Source organism: Martes martes, assembly GCF_963455335.1.
Source record: "Martes martes genome assembly, chromosome: 4".
In the NCBI taxonomy this organism is placed as follows: domain Eukaryota; kingdom Metazoa; phylum Chordata; class Mammalia; order Carnivora; family Mustelidae; genus Martes; species Martes martes.
This window is the reverse complement of record NC_137891.1, coordinates 1081901-1099378: the sequence shown is the minus strand read 5'-3', so window position 1 is coordinate 1099378 and position 17478 is coordinate 1081901. Positions and strand designations below refer to the sequence as shown.

The 17478-nt window shown below is 68.8% G+C and overlaps 3 protein-coding genes across 3 annotated transcripts; 1 reads left to right on the top strand and 2 right to left on the bottom strand.

Annotated features, from left to right (window-relative positions):
- GSDMD (gasdermin D) lies at positions 1-4744 on the top strand. Its single transcript, XM_080801853.1, has 11 exons — positions 1-355; positions 1408-1629; positions 1788-1980; positions 2546-2714; positions 2852-2954; positions 3135-3197; positions 3476-3544; positions 3660-3835; positions 3918-4059; positions 4155-4228; positions 4331-4744. Exons 2-11 carry the CDS (start codon positions 1413-1415, stop codon positions 4580-4582), a joined length of 1458 nt encoding a protein of 485 aa, XP_080657979.1. The 5' UTR covers positions 1-355; positions 1408-1412; the 3' UTR covers positions 4583-4744.
- Positions 4745-7356: 2612 nt separating this feature from the next.
- On the bottom strand, positions 7357-11759 carry MROH6 (maestro heat like repeat family member 6; the record flags this gene model as incomplete). Its single annotated transcript, XM_080800182.1, has 14 exons — positions 7357-7645; positions 7804-7869; positions 7978-8080; positions 8335-8454; positions 8690-8857; positions 9024-9197; positions 9283-9426; positions 9511-9625; positions 9736-9873; positions 9957-10141; positions 10323-10440; positions 11006-11160; positions 11282-11434; positions 11544-11759. The coding sequence occupies 14 exons, from the start codon at positions 11757-11759 to the stop codon at positions 7392-7394; spliced, it is 2109 nt and encodes a 702-aa protein (XP_080656308.1). The 3' UTR covers positions 7357-7391.
- A 1778-nt stretch (positions 11760-13537) lies between these two features.
- NAPRT (nicotinate phosphoribosyltransferase) lies at positions 13538-16986 on the bottom strand. Its single transcript, XM_080801084.1, has 13 exons — positions 16703-16986; positions 16381-16508; positions 16207-16289; positions 15838-15968; positions 15628-15743; positions 15192-15388; positions 14972-15112; positions 14579-14663; positions 14401-14481; positions 14213-14315; positions 13974-14128; positions 13744-13851; positions 13538-13652 (listed from the first exon to the last, which is right to left on the bottom strand). Exons 1-13 carry the CDS (start codon positions 16926-16928, stop codon positions 13590-13592), a joined length of 1617 nt encoding a protein of 538 aa, XP_080657210.1. The 5' UTR covers positions 16929-16986; the 3' UTR covers positions 13538-13589.
- Between the last annotated feature and the right edge of the window lie 492 nt (positions 16987-17478).

The window sequence follows — 17478 nt, the reverse complement described above, 5'->3', positions numbered from 1 at the left end:
GGCTGGCCTGGCGGCTCCCAGCTGGGTCTGGATGCGAATATGAACATCTCCGCGGCGCTTGCCGTCCGTCTGCTCCTTCAGAGAAATATCCGTTGGACTCGAGCTGTAAGAAGGAAGCCAAGGGAAGTACCTCCAGCAGGGGGGGAGGCGAGGGCGCTGGGGCCACTGGTGGGGCCCCACGGAGTGCACTGGCTGGGCGTTTCTGGGAGGGCCGGCCGGTCACGTCACTAGACCGAAGTTTCACTTTTGGGTCTGGGCTCCGGCAGCTGTGCACTTGCCCGGACGCTTCCCAGCTCTGGTCTGCAGAGTGGACTTGCTTCCCGTCGTGGGCCCGGAACCTGGGGTGACCGTCGCGGTGAGCTGCAGCCCACGCCCAGTGCCATCCCCACTGCCTGGGGGGGCAGGGAGCTCAGGCTGTGTGGGGGCGATGCCGGCTCCTTTTGAGGGACCATGTGGTCCCGGCACCCTCCTAGGACTCCCCAAAATCCTAGACCAGCTTAGGGAAGCCTGAGGCCTCTGGGAAGCCCATCTGGGTTTGGGTTTGACTGCGGGGGCGGGGGCCCTTCCAGGTTCCCCGTGGCCCACTCCAAATTCAGACCAGCACCGAGGCTCAAAGGTCTCCTGCTGGCGGGAGTGGTTGGGGAAGGCTGGCTGCTCTGCCTGGGGCCCAGGCCTCCTGTGTCCCGGGTCAGGCCTGCTTTGGCCTCTGGTCCCTGAAGCCTCAGCCTCAGGCTGGGGGCTCGGGAACTCTGGACACAGAAAAGGCCTTAGAGGGCATGCCTGGAAGCTGGGGACACTGTGGCAGAGCCCTGCTGTGGGCCCCTTGCCAAATCCCCAGAAGCTCGGTGGCGCCCGCCGCTTCTCCTGCCCTGTGAACACCTCACCCAGGGAGGTGCGGCCGCAGCAGCCGGAGTGTGGGGCTGGGGGCACCCTGAGAGCCCTGCCTTACCGTGCGCTCCCCCTGGGGCTGCTTTTCATGAGTGGCTCTAAGCCTTGTTGGCTGACAAAGTGGCAAAGGTCTCTGTGTGTGGTTGGAGGCCGCCTCGCCCTCCCCTGGCCCCCTGCCCAGCAAGCCCTCAGAGTCCCGGGCTCTCGGGGCCTTCCTCTGAGTACTCCGGCCACAGGACGGAAGGCGCGGGTGGCCTGAGTCCCACGGAGGGCCGCGAGCCCCATCCCAGCCTAGAGGCGCTCACCAGCCCCAGGCGAGGCCGCGGAGTGGGTGACGGGGCGGACGCTGTTCCTGACTGACGAGCTGGAGCTGGAGCTTTCCGCCCGTCAGAGCGCCCCGGCCGGCCTGCGGAGGAAGAGAGCCCCCCGCCGTTGGAGGCATCCAAGCAGCGGCGGGTGCCCCATCCCCCACTCTTCTAGCCCTGAGGGCAACGCGGCTGGCCCATCTGTCCTCCTCAGGAGCCATGGCATCTACCTTCGAGGGCGTGGTCAGGAGGGTGGTCCAGGAGCTGGACCGTGGCGGCAAGCTGACCCCCGTGCACAGCCTGCGGAGCTCTGCCGGCTTCCAGCCCTACTGCCTGTTGCGCAGGACGCGCTCGAGGTCTCGGTTCTGGAGAGCCCACTACGCGTGCATCAACCTGTCCATCAGGGACATTCTGGAGCCTGATGCCCCAGAACCAGGTACCCCGGCCGCCGGGAGGGGAGGGGACGGGCGGCCTGCTGCCCGATCTGCGCCTCTGGGCTTTCCGCCTTCAAACAACAGGGCCCTGTCAAGCCTCTGCGCGGGCGGGGCGGGCGGCCGGCGGGGGGCCGGGGCCTCAGCTCTGGTCTGGCGCTAGATGTGAAACAAAGCACGCCTATCCACGTCTTCGACTGCACGGACGGGGAGGTGCAGGGCGGTGGGGAGCTGGAAGCCGCAGGACAGGGGAGGCTCGCGGGCAAGGCGTCCGTGTCCGAGAACTTCAGGATCTCAATGAAAGTGTGCACACGGCAAGTGGACCCCAACGTCTGGGACGCCATGAAGCGAGAGAGGTGAGCCCCCAAGCAGCCACTGGGTCACCACCCAGGGCATCAGGAGTCACCAGGTGGCCGTGCCAGGCCAAGGGTCAGCACGGTGGCCGGGGTGGTGGGAGTACAGGGCCCAGGGGCACGCCGAGCCGGGCAGAGGGGGAGGAGGCTGCCGAGGTGATGGGCGACGGCATCCCGAGGTCAGGCATGGTCGGGCAGAGCCGACACGGGCACGGGGTGAAGAGGAACGTTAGTCCAGGGTAGAGATTTGAAATTTCAACCCAGGGAGGGGCAGCGAATGGGGGGAGGAGCCGCTAGATAAGCAGCGGTTGAGGGGGTGGGTATCTCCAGGGCTCTGCTGGTGTCCACGTAGCACTCCTAGATCTGGATCTTGTCCCTCCCCCGCACCATGGCCCACCCCCCTGTTGGGAGCCCCCAGGGAGGGAATGACAGGAATCCTGGGCCTGGGCCCCCCCCGGATCTCCTGGGCTCCTGGGTCACAGCAGCCCCCCAGCAGCGTGGCCCACAGCGGGGGAGGGCAGGACCCCCCCCCCCCCCCGCCAGCTTCCAGATCAACCACCTGCCACAGGTGCCTGCGGCGGCCCGAGCACAAGGTCCTGCGGCAGCTGCGCAACTGCGGGAGCGACGTGTTCGTGGTGACAGAGGTGCTGCAGACGCAGGAGGAGGTGACGGTCAGCCAGACCCAGAAGCACGAGGGCTCCGGCCAATTGGCGCTGCTTGGAGCCTTATCTTTCCAGGTGTGCGGCGTGGGCCGTGAACTGGGCAGGAGTCGGGGAGGCCAGCAGGGTGTCCCCAGGCAGACCCCCACCACGAGCACACGACCTACTCAACCCATGACCTAGAGCCCAGTCCCCAGCCCCTCTCCGCCCCTCAGGGCCAAGGCCAGGGCCACCGGAGCCGGAAGAAGATGGTCAGCATCCCCTCGGGCAGCGTCCTGGCCTTCCAAGTGGCCCAGCTGCTCATTGACCCTGACTGGGGTGAGCTGGGATCGGGGTGCCTCCCTGCGGCCCTGGCAGAGAGGCGAGGAGGCCCAGCTTCCCGGGCGGCCTAGGAGCCGTGGTCCAGCCTGGGAGGGGGCAGGGTAGCCCCCGGGGCTGAGGCGGAGGCTGCGGGCACTGGTCGACCCGCCCACCCTCTCTGCTCCCACCGGGCTCCAGACGTCCTCCTCTACTGGGACAAGAAGCACAAGAAACAGAAGACCTTCGGGCCGCCCGAGAAAGGTGAGGGGGCGCCTCCCGCCCAGCCCGGGGCCTTCTGCGCGGCCCAGGTCAGCCAGCGGGCCCTGGGGTCCCGGGTGCCCAAGGAAATACACACGCGCCGGGGGGGGGAGGGGAGCTCCGTGGCCACACCAACACCAGCCCCGCCCAGCTTCACCCCAGCCTCACCCCTGCGTCGCCCCAGCCTCGCTCCTGCCCTGGGCTGCCGGTGTTGGGTGGTGGTGATGGCGGGTGAGACCCAGAGGCCTGCTCCCGGCCTTGACTCACCCTGCCCCACCCAGACCCCCAGCGGCATTCTGGAAGCAGCACAGGCCACCGCCAGCTCTCCGGAGGCTCGAAGTTACAGTCAGGTCAGTACCTTCTCGACAACCCCGGGAACGTGGGCGGGCACCCCTTTCTGCCCCCCGGGAGTCTGCCCTTCCCGACCAGGGTTCTCCAAGGTCAGTCCCAGTCCTTTCCCCGCAGACGGGTTTGCTGAGGTCTGTCCTGCGTTCACGGGAGACTTCCAGGGCCTGCAGGCAGAGGTGGGGGCCCAGGCCCAGGTCCTGCGGGGCTTGTCCCGGGAACTGTGCGGGCAGCTGCTGGCGGGCTTGGCGCAGGTGCTGCGGGAAGAGCGGGCCTTGCAAATCCTGGAGGACGAGGTGAGCAGCCCCAGGGCGGGAGGGCCAGCGGGAGAGGCCTGCGCCCGCCGCTTGGACTCACCGGCCGGCCGCACGTCCCCAGCTGGAACAGGGCCTGCGCTGTGGGTTGGTGCCCACCCGGGATGGCCCAGCGGGCGCTGTCCTCGAGTGCCTCGTGCACAGCTCCGGGGAGCTGGAAGGGCAGCTGGCGTGCCCTGTCCTCTACCTGACGGAAGCACTGGCCGGTAAGAGGCTCCTGGGGTGGGGCCGGGAGGGGCAGGGGTAGGGGCTTGTCCAGCCAGGCCCTCTGGAACCCCTTCTGAGCGGAAGTCTCCCCCAGTGCTGACTGAGGCCCAGCGTGTAGTGCTCGTGACGATGCTGGAGACCGGAGAGCTGTGTGGGCGGCTCAAGCTGGTAAGAGCACGTGTGGGTGGCCGGGCGCGGGGGGTTCCTAGGAAGGAGCGATGGGGGGTGGCGGGCACGCGCAGCTCACGGCAACCTCCCTCCCCATTCTAGCAGGTGGGGAGCGTCTTGGCGCAGAGCAGCCCCTGGCAGCAGCGTAGGGAGGTGTCCCTGCCGCCGGAGCTCCTGGGGAGCAGCTGGGGCCCGGAGACGCCTGCCTGGGTCCTGCTGGAGGAATGCGGGCTGGAGGTGCGGGCAGACGACCCCCAGGTGCGCTGGGAGCCAGAGGCCCAGGACCGCACCTGCGCGCTCTTCGCCTGCCTGGCGCTGCTGCTGGGGCTGAGCCCGGACAGCTGCTGGGGCTGAGCCGCTCACCGGCTCCCCTGGGCAGCTGCAGGGGCACGGGGGTGGGACACAGCTCAAGCCCACACGGCCACCCACCCCGGGGGCCGAGAGCCCCAGCCAGCCTGTGGCCAGTTCGTCCCAGGGCCGGGCGTCGGGAGAGTCAATAAATGTGGTGTACAAGGGAGAGAGGCTCACGGAGTTTAGAGGCGGCCCCAGATCCGGGCAGGGAGCACGGGGGGCTGCTCCGCTGTTCTGCCGTGGGGCTAAGGGTCCTGCCAGGTGTTGGGACCCGGCCATGCCAGAGAGGACGGCCAAGCAGCTGGGCCCCCGGCCCTTCCCCGCGGGCTGGCCTCCTGGAGCGAATGCGGCAGAGCAGTTTGCCCGAGGAACTTGAGGACGTCCCGCTGCGGCCGCGAGGTCGGAGCGGGGACCAGAGCACGGCTGTCTGACAGGCACACGGACTGGTCCTCCCGGGGCTGCGTGGACCTAACCCGAACCTTCGTCTGAACGGTCGGGTCTCATCCAGGCACATCTGCTCAAGGCTAAGAGTCTGTCCCTGTGCGTGGGGTGTCCTGGCCCCCGAGGTGCAGATCCCTGGGCACTCGGCGGGCCTCAGCCACCCATGGCAGAGAGGGACCCGAGTGCAGGCACAGGTGGGAACCGACACGGCCTCATCGCCAAGAGCGTGCACAGCCGGGAAATCTGCCTTTCCTTGGTGGGAACCGCAGTCGACCTTCCTCTGCGTGCTGGCAGGTGGGCGAAGCGGGGGTTCCGCCACGGCCCGCCCCCGAGAGGGGGCTCCAGGACTCACCAAACAGGAGGGACAGTACTCTCAGAGCTAGGACCTTAGCCGCAGAGAATATCTAGTGTCCCAGCCCGAGAGCGAAAGTAATGCTAGAACAAAGGCAGGCTGCACCCCACACGTCCTTGATCATCCCACCTGGTGGGCAGAGGGTCTTGGGGGGCATAGCAAGCTGGGGGTGGCCACAGGACCACAACCCAGTGGATGCACTGTGCAGGACACAGCCTGCACTCCTGTAACCGGGAGGGTTGTGGGCACTACGGACCTGGGGCGGCAGGGGCCGGGTGCTGCCTGCCCGAGCCCTCCTCGGAGCCTGGGGCCTTCTTTCGAGAGAGCATCCCTGGCCAGCCGTGCTCTGCTTGGGGATGGAAGTGCGCAGCGAACGCTCAGCCCAGGTTTCGGCTCCTGGGCAGCGGCCCTCGGGGGCTGGGCCTGCTTCTGACCTCAGCGGCCGTTACTGACGGGAGCGGGACGCTCCTGCTCAGCCCAGCCTCGGGCCCAGATCAAATCAGGGGCTCTGAGGACGGCCCCCGCACACACCCACTGCCTCGAGGGAAACCGAAGACGGACACCCAGCCCTGCCCAGCGCCCCCATTCTGGGAGCTGTGGTCCTGCCGGACAGGTGACTGGCTTGAAAGCCCCCGGGCCCCCACGGCCTCCCAGGACACCCCCAAACAATCCTCTCCTTCCCTCTCCCATCCTCCCTCGGGAGTCTGAGGGCCTCCTGGCTTGTCTGGAGGGTCTGTGACGCATTTCGTTAGTTCTAAACTGAGACACCAGCCCATATCCCCTGCCTCCACACCGACCCGTGTGCTTGGCCTGGCCCCGCTTGGGCCTCGAGAGACCTAACGCCCTTCCTACCTGAGCTCCGGAGCTTTCTCTCTGTCTCAGGCGAACCCGTGCCTTCCCCGGCCATAAACATGGGCCCTGAACCAGCCTGACTCTAGCCCCCCGCGGGCTGGCCCGTACTCCTCGCTCGATACTCACTGCCTCATCTATCATCCCAGCCTGAGCCAGATGCTGGACCAGGCCAAGGTCATCAGGACTCCATCCTTGGCCCAGACCTGGTTCCCAGACTCATGCCAGACCCCTGTAATCCACCTGTGTTTATTTTAACCACTTCCCACAGGGGACAGGCAGGACCCCAAGGGGGTCCCCAGACTTGGCGGGACGGGTCCCAGCCCTCCAAGAGGTGGCATGAGCCAAGGCCTCTCTGAGGAGATGGCGTTGGGGGGTGGGCCTTGAAAGGCAAGAGAACGGTTCAAGACAGGCATTCCCGGTGGAGGGGCCCGCCAGGACCCAGAGCCGCTTCCTCCCAGCGCGTGCCGTCACGCTGTCCTCGTTGCAGCCCAGGGAGGGCGCTGGGGAGCCACCTGAGGGCTCCGTCTGGTGGGGGCAGGAGGCGGCACACCTGAAGCCCACCCCCAGCCTCCGGTGGGGAAGTCAGGGGAAACCCAGAGAAGGCTCAGGTGAGATCTGACGTGATGCACAGGACTGTGGGGGGGTGGGGGCGGTGACAGGCCAGTGAGGAATGGGACATGTGATGGGGGACTTTGGGCCACTGGGGAGGACAACCCAGACAGGCAGGGGAGGCTGAGTGGGCCATGCGTGAAGACCCAGCAAGCAGGCAGCCTCTCGTGGCACCAGTTCCCAGGGTTGGGCCAGGGTCACCGTGTCCCCCGTTGGACCCCAGCTAGGTGCCAGGTGCCATCCGAGCTGGGGGGTGGGGCACACGCAGGTTGCTGGGAGAGCGGGAGGCCTGAGTGGGCACAGATGGACCCACGCGGGCAAGAGGTAAGGTGGTGAAGGCAAGACAGTGCTTGGACAGAAGGCACCACTGTCCTGGGTCTCGTGGCTGTCGTGGCGGTGCGTCCCTAGAGAGGGAGGGTTGGTGTGCATCCAGGCCCGGGCCCAGGGGTAGGGGCCGTCAAGAGGAGCCTCTCCTGCACACCTGCCCCTGCCAGGACTGGCCACGGAGCGGAGCGCTGCCGGTCTGGGACCCCGGGGACCCTCCAGGCTGGCTCGGACTCAGGCGCAGCCGGGTCCCAGGCAGCCCCAGCGGCCTATGATGCTCCGGGGCTGGAATGGGCTGTTGGGGTAGACTGGTGGGGGCCGGGGGGGCCGGCTGTGGTGCCAGAGGCCTGGGCGGAAGAGACGCAGGCGGAGGAGACGCGGGCGTTGGGGCCGGGCCTGGGCGCGGGCCAGCAGCGCCACCTGTTGGGCGGACGCATGAGCCGCGGCGACCACGGCGGGCTCTGGGTCACTCTGCAGCTGTCCCAGGTCTGCAGGGACAGGGCAGCTCAGGCAGGGCCAGAGAGCTCTCAGAACCACAACGTATCCCAGGCCCCTGGCCCTCCACCCGTCCACTCCCATCCACTCCGACCTAGCGCCCCCAGCCTCTCCAGGACCCCACATGCCGGTGAGCGAGCTGGGTCCTCACCCTGGAACAGGGAGTCGAGCAGGTCCCGGTTGACACGGCCAGGGCTGGTGTGATGGACGAGGAAGCCTGGACCGAGACATGCCCGTGAGCACTGGCCACCGGCGCCCATCAGGGAAGGGCTGGTCCAGCTCCCAGAGCTCTGAGCACGAGGGACAGATACCAGGACTGCCTCACCTAGGAGCACGGCCGCCGCCCAGCGCAAAGGGGTCTGTGGGCTCCGCAGGTAGCCCTGGGTCTGGCTCAGGAAGCTGGGGGTGTGACTTGGGTACTGCTGAACCTGGGGGCAGACAGGGTCATGACAGTATTGCAGGACCCATCCCACATGGAAAGCAGGTGGCAGACGTCAGCCCAAGGCCTGGGGGCCTGGGGGAACCCCCAGGGCAAGGCCTCAGGGCCAGAGGTCTTAGACCTGCCACCACCTTGGCTAGGAGAGTGAGGAGACCGAGTTTTGGGGGTAGTGCCCTGGTGCATACTGGGCCAAGTGGGCAGCTGACCACACCCCATCGCTGTCACCGTCCTCCCCCTACTGACCAGGCAGTGGCAGATGCGGCTTAGGGCCTCAGGGCTGTCGTAGTGGGCCACAGTGACCATGTCCTCCAGCAGGCCCCAACACAAGGCTTGGTCACAGCGGGCCAGGGTCCACTCTGAACTCTAGGGCAGGGGAAGGGAGCAGGGTTAGGGTCCAGAAAGTGGCTGGAGGGAGCCGGCGTGTGGCCAGGATGAGAGGTAGAAGAGCCCAGGGCAAGTGGTCCAGGAAAGACCAGGAACCCGGGAGCCCTGGACACTCGCACCTGAGGTCCTTGTCGAAATATTAGGAGCTGCGCAGGGTGGGGACGGGTGGGGGTGGGTGGGCACAGCAATGGGACAGTCTTGGGGGGCAGCTGACCTCAGCAGCATCCCGGCTGGGATCTTGCAGGCGCAGCAGCAGAGGGACGAGGCTCTGGAGCACCAGCTTCCGAAGGGGGCCGCGGAGCCCCACCCGGAGTCCGCCCCGGCCCCGCCGCACCAGCGTCCCGAGAAGCCCCACGGCCGAGGCGCGGACCGAGTCCCTGGCCTGCGTGGGAGGGCGCGGTCAGGGCCGACGGAGAAGGCTGCGGTCCCGACGGTGATCCGGGGATCCGGGGGCCTGGTGGGGGTCGGGGGGGGTGGGGGGCTGGGCGGGGAGGGATGGGCCAGAACGGGGGTGGGGTGGGGGCGCGGCCTGGAGGGGCGGGGCTTACGTCGTCCAGCAGCCGTGGGAGGCGCGGCCCCAGCTGGGCGCTCAGGAGCCGCACGGGCGCCCGAGGCTGCCGCAGGAGCCTCCCCAGCGCGCCCAGCGCGGCGTCCACGAGCCGCGCGTCGCCCTCGCCCAGCGCACCCAGCAGCGCGGGCAGCAGCCTGCTCACGTGCCGCACCTGCGGGGGCAGCGACTCGTGGGTCGCCCCTCGCGGCCCCGCCCGGTGCCCCGCCCGGTGCCCCGCCCCCAGCCCTGTCCCTCACCTTCCCGCGGTTCAGCGCCAGGTGGCCGAGGCCCAGCAGGCCCAGCCAGCGCACGGTGGGCTCGGGGTCGCCCTGCCAGGCCCGGAGCCGCTCCAGGATGACCTCTTCCCGCAGGAGCCTCGCCGTGGGCCGACTCTGCAGCAGCTGAGCCCGGGGCCACGCGGTCAGCACGCGCGAGGGCCGCACGCCGCCGGCGCCCCTCCCCGGCCCGGTGGGAAGCAGGCTCACCCCCGCGAAGAAGGCCATCGCCGTGAGGCGCTGCGTGTCGTCGGGGCTGCGCAGCTGCGGCAGCAAGTTCGCGAACAGGCCTCGCAGGTGGTGGTCCGCGTGGGCCACCATGGCACTGGATGGGAGGGAATGGGGTGCTCTCTCCTCTCACCTCCCGCCCCTGGAGGAGCCTCCGCCCGGCCCCGCCTCCTGCCCCCGCCTCCTCCCCAGCGCCCCCTCCAGCACCTGGCCAGCAGCAGGACGCCTTCTAGGTGGGTGTGGGCTCCCACCAGTCTCCTCCAGCCTCCGGCCTGCTCCATGCACGTGACTACCATGCGGCCCCCATCCCCGGTGAGCAAGGCCTTCAAGGCCTCCACCGTGCAGCTGGGTAGGGGCAGGCAGCGGGTGGGTGGCAGGGCCGGGAGGGCACCGGCCCCTCCCCCCTTCCCTTCGATGCGGGCGCTCACCTGGCGTGGCTGTGCGGCGGCCCTCGCTGCGAGGGGCCCCACACCTTCGGGGAGCCAGGGGCGCGCACACCCCGCGCTAGCTGGTGTAGCTGCGTGACCAGCAGGAGCAGGAGGTGTGGGTAGAAGCCCCGCGTGGCACCCACACAGCCGGACACGGCGAGCATCTCCCCAAGGGCCCGAGTGGCCTGCGGAACAAGCAACCGGCTCAGGCTCGGCCGCCGGAGAGCTAGGAGGAAGCCTCGGACCCTTGAGGAACGTGATGAATGTGCCGGGCCTGCCGCCCTTGCGCCCCCACCCCGGGGCCAGACCCTCCCACCCCCTGGGGGTCCTGGGGGAGGCCCCCGGCTGCGTGGGCCCCTCACCCACCGCCAAGGCCTCCAGCTCCCGCCCGGCTTGGTCCTTCAGCGCCCACAGCAGCTGGACCAGCACCTGCCCGTTCACGCACTGATTCCGGCTTAGGCTGGGCCACAGTTCAGCCGCCGCCCTGGGGGTAGGAGCCGCTGAGACAGAGTCTGATGTGGGGAGTCCCCAGGTTAGGGTGCGAGGCGGCCACAAGGACTCCAGCCTGGGGTGGAGTCAGTAAACCATCCCCCGGGCACTCCACCCGCAAACCCCAGAGGAAAAATTTAAGCCGCCCGTCAGGGGCCATTCAGGGCTCCCTGGGGCCACCAGCAGAGCGACAGACCTGGTGTTGGGCACAGTCACTGTACAGAAGGAAACCCGAGATAACTTCTGGGCAGATTGACCAAAGAGCCAGGGACGCTGGGGAGAAGCCGCCACCTGGCTCGCTCGTCCCACCTTGGAGCCCCAGGCTGGGCTCCCAGTGACCTGGAGAGGGAAGGCAGGCCCCCACGCCGGGACAGCCCTGAGGACCCGGGAGGACCCCCGAGGCGCGAAGGGTGGGGAGGGGATGGAGGACGGGAGTCTGGTGGGGGCGGGGGAACCCAGAGGCTCCGCCCCCCCCAGACTCCACCGCCAATCAGGAAGGGGGAAGGAAGCTCCTTGGGGGCCTTGGGGATGTGGCTGCTGGCCTGGGTGAGGCGGGTTACCGGTCTGGGGGCAGCGAGCTGCGCAGCAGCGCACGCACCACCTCCCGAGCGTGCTCCCGGGCCAGCGCGCTCAGCACCCGGAGGGCCGCCCGCCGGGGCCTCCCTTCGGCCAGGCTGGGCACCTGCGCCAGCAACCCGCTCACCAAGGCATACACCTGTCGGGGAGGAACAGATGTCAGGGACCTCCCGCCCCACCGCCGCGGGGCAGGTGCGGCCATGCCCCAACCTTAGAACTCAACAGCAGGAGCTGGGGGCAGGGAGGGGGCGATGGCTTACCTGCGCCTCCAGAGGCTCGCCCCGGGCCTCCGGAGCTGAGGACAGTGCGAGCGCTGTTGCGTTCGTCCCCACAAAGCCGGCCTCCTCCAGGCAGGCGGCCGTGTACACCGCCAGGTCCGCAAGGGCCCCCTCCTCCTGGGAACTCTGGGGGTCCTAGGGCAGGGTGGGTGAGATGTACCAAGTGCCCTTGACTCTCCCAGCTGTCTTCCCCAGCAACCCCATCTTCCTTCGTGTGGTCCCTGCAGTCTCCCTTCCCACTCACCTGACAGGGTCCCTCAGGGGCCTCACAGCCCGTGGCGGGGATGGCAGCCGCACTCTTAGGCTCCAACTCAGGTTCAAGCCCATGTCCGGGCTGACGGCCAAGGGCAGAGCGACTTGGGGTCTGCCCCTGGTTGGCCTGGATCCCTTCTGCCAGAGCTGTCAGGGTTAGAGCCCCCAGAGGGCCCCCACGGGCCTGGCCCCACACCCCCCAAGCCATGGCCCCCAGCACACCCCAAGCTGCGCGGCTGGATCCAGCAGCGCCTGCCACTGGTTCTTCTGGGAAGTCGTGCCCGGGCCTGACCTAGAAGCTGGCCCTGGGCAGGCAGGACCAGGGGCAGGTGTGGTGGCGCATGCGTGTGTGCTCATGCCCTTCCTGGGTGGGGGCTGGGGCGCTCCCCAGACGCACCCCAGCTGTGCGTATCTGGGGCGCGTGAAGGGCCCTCCTGCCCTTGCTGCTAGCAGTGAGTAGCTGGCCTGAAGCTGGAGTGTGGGGGGTCTGGTCTGCCCTCAGGGCCCCGGGGCAGGGATAGGATCCCTGGGATGGTGGTTCTGCAAGAAGAGGGGGACGACGGCCCTTCACCCTGACATCCGACCCCTCTGGGCTGGTGTGGACAGCCCTGAGGAGACCCCAGCAGGGCCCAGGTCCAGAAGTCAGGGCCCAGCCCTGAGCTAAGGCACTGCCTGGGGCCCGGAGCTGGGCTGTCCCCACGGCATTCCGACCCAGCCAGACATCTTGGGGATGAGGATGGTTGAGACAGGTGTCACCACCTCTGGGTTCCGGCCGGCCTGGGGTGGAGCAGAGCTGAGGGGGCGGCCCCACCGCCACCCAGGTGCCCTTACAGGGGCCTGCCACCGTCGGGGTGGGCCTTCTGGGTCCTAGCCCGTTCTGAGGGTCCCCCTCCACCCAACCCTGGAGTACAGGGCTCCTGGGTCCTGGCACGAGGAAGTGTGCAGCTGGGCAGCGGTGCCCCATGGGTACCTGGGCCTGATTCTGCCTTTGGGTGTTTGTGAGTCTGTATCTGTCCGAGCCTCGCGCTCCGCAGGGCTGGCCTGACCGGGCCTCTGTCCCAAATCCTGTCACCCTCCCCCAGGGACGCCGGCCAAGGCCCCGCCTAAGCCTTGGGGTCCGGAAGAGCCAGTCTGGCCACAGATGCTTGAAGAGGTGAAGTGTTCTCGGAAGCACCCCAGGAAGCCAGCACCCCGCCTCGCGTGCCCTCGCCACCTGGTGCTGCCAAGGCCAGAGAGGCCTGGCTCCCCCACCCCACAGGGCCGAGAACATCTCTCCCGGCTGGTTCCGGTGGAATCCGAGTCACCCAGGCCGGCGGACACCTGACCAGCTTTGTCCACACAGCAGCCGGACCAGCCCAGAGCTGTTCATCTCTTCGCTGGCTCTAACACACACCCTGAACCTTCCTCTCCTCCGTAAGGCTACAGGGTCTGGAGCTGGCTTCCCCCAAGGCCGGCCTGGCTGGCCCCGTGGCAGGTGGTGGCGCCCACGAGCACAGCGCCCCCGCCGTAGAGTCCTACAGGGTGGCCACAGCAGCGGCCAGGGACGCCCGGGCTTCTCCTCGGCTTGGCGAGCCTGAGGTGTCCTGCTGACTCCTCCATGGAGTGCCCTTGGCTGGTGTGGGAATCTGGGGCCATGCCTGGACCCAGGAAATCCCCAAGACCCTCTTGGTTCCTCATCCCCAACCTGTGGCTCCCCCTCCCCAGCCTCTTGCAATAACCGCACCAACTCCTAGGTGGGCACTGAGCCCCTTCCCTCCAGCCTCAGACCTGGCCCCACAGCCCAGCCGCACAAGCCTCCGACTGCCAGCCTTGGCCTAGCGCCCGGCCACCCTCAGACCCCAGCACAGGGCAGCCTCCCCACCCTGGCGGAGCCTGGGCCTCCCTGGGAGCTTGAACCCAGGCGCTGACCCCCAAGTGCAGCCTCCCTTGCAGGCCCTGGAGGTCCAGTGAGCGGCAAGATGGGTAAAGAAAGACACGTGACAAGGTGTGCAGGACAGTGAGTGACTCATGTTGGTCTGAGGTGGCCCTGACCCTGTGTTCATGAGGACGCTCCGGCCAGCAGGCTGGCCACCAGGGCCTGGAGCTTATCAGACAGCGCCACCTACAGGAAGGAGAGAGGATGATGGGTGGCCACAGGGATGGAGGGGAGGCGGGCCGACAAGGGGGGGCGCATGGGGGTGGGGAGCACATACGGGGTAGGGGGCAGGCTGCTCCAGCCGCTTGTGCTCCGGGCTCAGATGGCTCAGGGACAGCTGCGCGAAGGCTCTAGATTCGGCCAGAGATGGGAGGGGCTCACACAGCTGGGGGAAGAGGGAAGGCAAGGGCTGGGTCAGGGTCAGGGTCAGGGTCAGGGTCAGGGTCAGGGGCCAGGGCTCCTCTTGGGCTGAAGGAGCAGACTAAGGGAGGAGGTGCAGGCTGCTACCTGTCCCCGCTGGACCCAGAGTCTCAGCAGGGGCTCCACACGGGCAGGCTTCACGGTCCAGGCTTCCCGGGCCCCTCGAGGCCAGACCCTGAGCTCTCGGCCAGCCTCGGGGGGTTGCTCCTCCGCCAACTGCAGCACGTCCAACAGCGGAGACCCTGAGTGTGTGCCAAGAATAACGCGGGGGGCCTGGGGACTTGAGGAGGACCACGGAGGAGTGGGAGGCGTGGGACGGGCCTCACCGTCGGCGCGCAGGAGCCGGAAAGCGGCCTTGCTCCCAGGGAGCGTCTGTTTCTCGGGGTCCTCGGTCAGTTTCATGCGCGGCTGGCCTCCCACGGACACCAGCTGCAGAAACGGGCTTGCCGGACTTGCCTCCCCCGGCCAGTGGTCCCTCAGGCCCGCCCCACTGGGTCCCAGATCCCACCCCTACCTTATAGACGCAGCCCAGGGAAGGCTGGCGGGGACACGTGACCACGCTGGTGCCGATGCCAATGACATTGACCTCACTGCCCTGGACCAGGAGAGAGAAGGCGGCACTGAAGCCTGTTAGTGCCTGCAGGTCCAGGGCCCTCTGAGCCCCCCTCTGGCCCACCCCTGCCCTACCCCACCTCCTGGGCCAGCCGGGCCAGCTCCTCCTCGCCAATGTTGTTGCTGACGGCGATGGAGATGGATCCCAGCCAGGGCATCTGGAACCTGTGACGGGGGCAGCCCCTCAGATGGTCCCCGATGCACCGATCAACTCCTCCTCCCCAGTTATGTACCCCTCCCCCACACCGGACCATCTGCCTCTGGCCACATGGGCCCTGGCCTTTTGCTTATGGGCCCCTGGGTGAACCCATCCCTGATTTCCCTGCCGAAGTCCCGACATCTCTACTCTGGCAGCAATGAGACCAGACCTCCTCACTTTAGGAGAGACAAACTGCTCCCTCCTCGGCCCCGTCCCAAGGCTCCCGCCCCCAAGAGGATCTCTCAGCAGGCATTAGCCGCCCCAGGGGACTCACTGGGCCGAAACAGTCCTGAAGACCGTGCGGATCTCACGGGCCTGCTGGAGCAAGTCACCGCTGTCCAGCCTTACACCCACCGCTCGGTAGCCCAGCTCTCCCAGCGCCAGGGCCACTGCCAGAAAGTTAGGGAGACCGCTCCTGCCGGCAGGAACGACGAGGTTCGATGAGGGCCACAGCTGCTCTGCAGGGCCCACCCAGGGGAGAACCTGGGCCTCACCTCTGCACACTGTACGTGTCCAGCAGGCCCTGAAAGGCCCGGGGGAAAGCCAGGGCATAGGCCACAAAGGCCGCCCGCTCCCCCCGGTGGGGCTCCTGCACCCCCAGTCCTAGATGGGCACACACGCGATCCAGCCACGCCTCCACACAAGCAGCCAGATCCACTCTGGGGCCCTGACCGGCAGCTGGGGCCAACATCTATGGAAAGGGCTCAGTGAAGGCTGGGCAGCCCCTGGTGCAGGGTGAGGACTGTCTAACCCCTGGCTGAGGGCTGCCCACTCCCAACGCAGTACTGGGGCTACCTGCCAGGGGGGCTCAGGTGAGCCGGGCCTAGCACCTCCCTGTGCAAAGCAGCGGCCAGACCATCCCTCCCCGGGCAAGGACTGGTTTTGGGGTCTGCCCTCTGGGGCGCAGCAGCAGGGGAGGGAAGTACTGACCGGGTCGGGGGGCACCTCGGTGCCCAAAAAGGAAGTGATGAAAGAATGAGCCAGGGTTCCTGCCACGGGCACGCCCCGCAGCTGTCCTGCGAGCACATTGCTGCTGCCATCAAAGCCTGCGCCAGGGTCAGGAGGATGTCAGGCGGGGCTGGAGGGCTTCGAGGGAGTCTCCTCCTTCCCGGGCCCCTGCCTCCCTCCTCGGGCTCTTACCGCCCAGGTAGCTATAGGTAGAGGCTGTAAGACCCCCATCCGGGCCCTGGGCTCGGCGCAGCCCCATCTCCAACAGCCGCTTCTTCGGACCCGCGATCAGGCGCAGCCGCGCAGCGTTGGTGGCGATGAGGCTGTCCCGGGGCAAGGGAGCAGGGGACCCGCGTTGAGGGTCACGACGGCCCCGCGGCCCCGGGACCCCTTCGCGGTCCGCAGGGGCGGGGAGCGCCCTCCACAGCCCGGGGCCACGCGCTCCGCTCCCCGGGCAGAACCACGCCCCATCCCGAAGACCCGCCCCCCGGAAGTCCCCGTTGGTCCTCCCGGGGCCCAGCTCGGTCCCGGCCCTCAACCTCCAGCTGGGCGGGGCCCCACCTGGCGTAGCTGACGAGGCAGAGCAGGGGCGTCTCCAGCAGCTGCACCACCAGGAGCGGCCCGCCCACCTGCAGCAAGGGCACCTGCACCGGGGTCAAGGCCGGGGGTGCGGTCAGCTCGGCGCCCCCCGGCGAGCTCGGCCCGCGCCCTCTGCCCCGCTCGGCCCGCACTCACGCCGGGGAAGGCGAGGGAGCCCTCGGGCAGGGCCCGCACCGTCACGTCGGAGCAGTCGACGGCACGAAGGTACTCGAAGAAGGCGGGGTCCGTGTCGGGCGGCAGCACCGAGGCCAGAAACTGCACGTCTGGGGGTGACAGAGGCCCCGGTGGGCTGGAGCTAGCGCCGGCCGTGGAGGGCTCGTCGGGGGTCCGGGAGGCTCGCCGGGCCACGGGGGACGCGGGGCGGGCGGAAGCCTCGTCCGGGCTCTTCAGCGGGGAGTGGGGGTGGCGGAGGGGCAGACGCGCGGGGGGCCGGCCGGGGCGGGAGGCGGGGGGCTACCTGCGTCCCGCAGGCGGAAGGCGCGCAGGAAGCGCACGCAGTCGCGCAGCCCCGCGGCCAGGGCGAAGGCGCCGCCGAACGGACAGCCGCGGAAGAAGAGCTCGAACTCGGCCTGGTCCCGCGCCCGGCCCGCGCGCCAGTAGCCCAGCGCCATGGTGGCCTGGTAGAGGTCGGTGAGCAGCGGCCGAGCCGCCGCGAGCGCCTCTGGGTCCCGCTCCGCCGCCATCTCGCCCCGCCGCGCGGACTCCGGACGCCGCCCGGTCCCCGCCGGGTCCCCGCCCGGCCCCGCCCCCACCCCACGTGACGCCCCCGCCCGCGGAGCGAAGTCTGCTGGGGCCCCGCCCCCTGACCCAGCCTCGAGCGGGGCGGCGGGGCGGGGACTCGCGAACCTGCTCCGCGAGGACACGTAGGTGGTGCGACACTGTGGCTCAGGGACCAGTGTGGTGCTGACACACAGCGAGGGGGCTGCTGGACCACCCTCGGCAGGCACCCAGATTTTTGCACCTACAGGAATCCACCCTATAACGGGGACAGCCTGTACCCAGGCCCCCCCCATCAAGGCCCCCCCCAGGACACCAGCTCTGACCAGAAGTCCCCACAGCGCACACCCTTTGTCCCCAGCTTAGAGAATGGCCGTCTCACCAGGCACACTGGCCAATAGTCCAGGGAGGGGCCGCCAGGGCCAAGTACTGCCCAGACAGGACCGCAGGCCCAACTCCACAGGGCCATTTATCCCGGGCCTGTCCAGGGTCCAGGTCGCCAGGAAGGGAGGGACG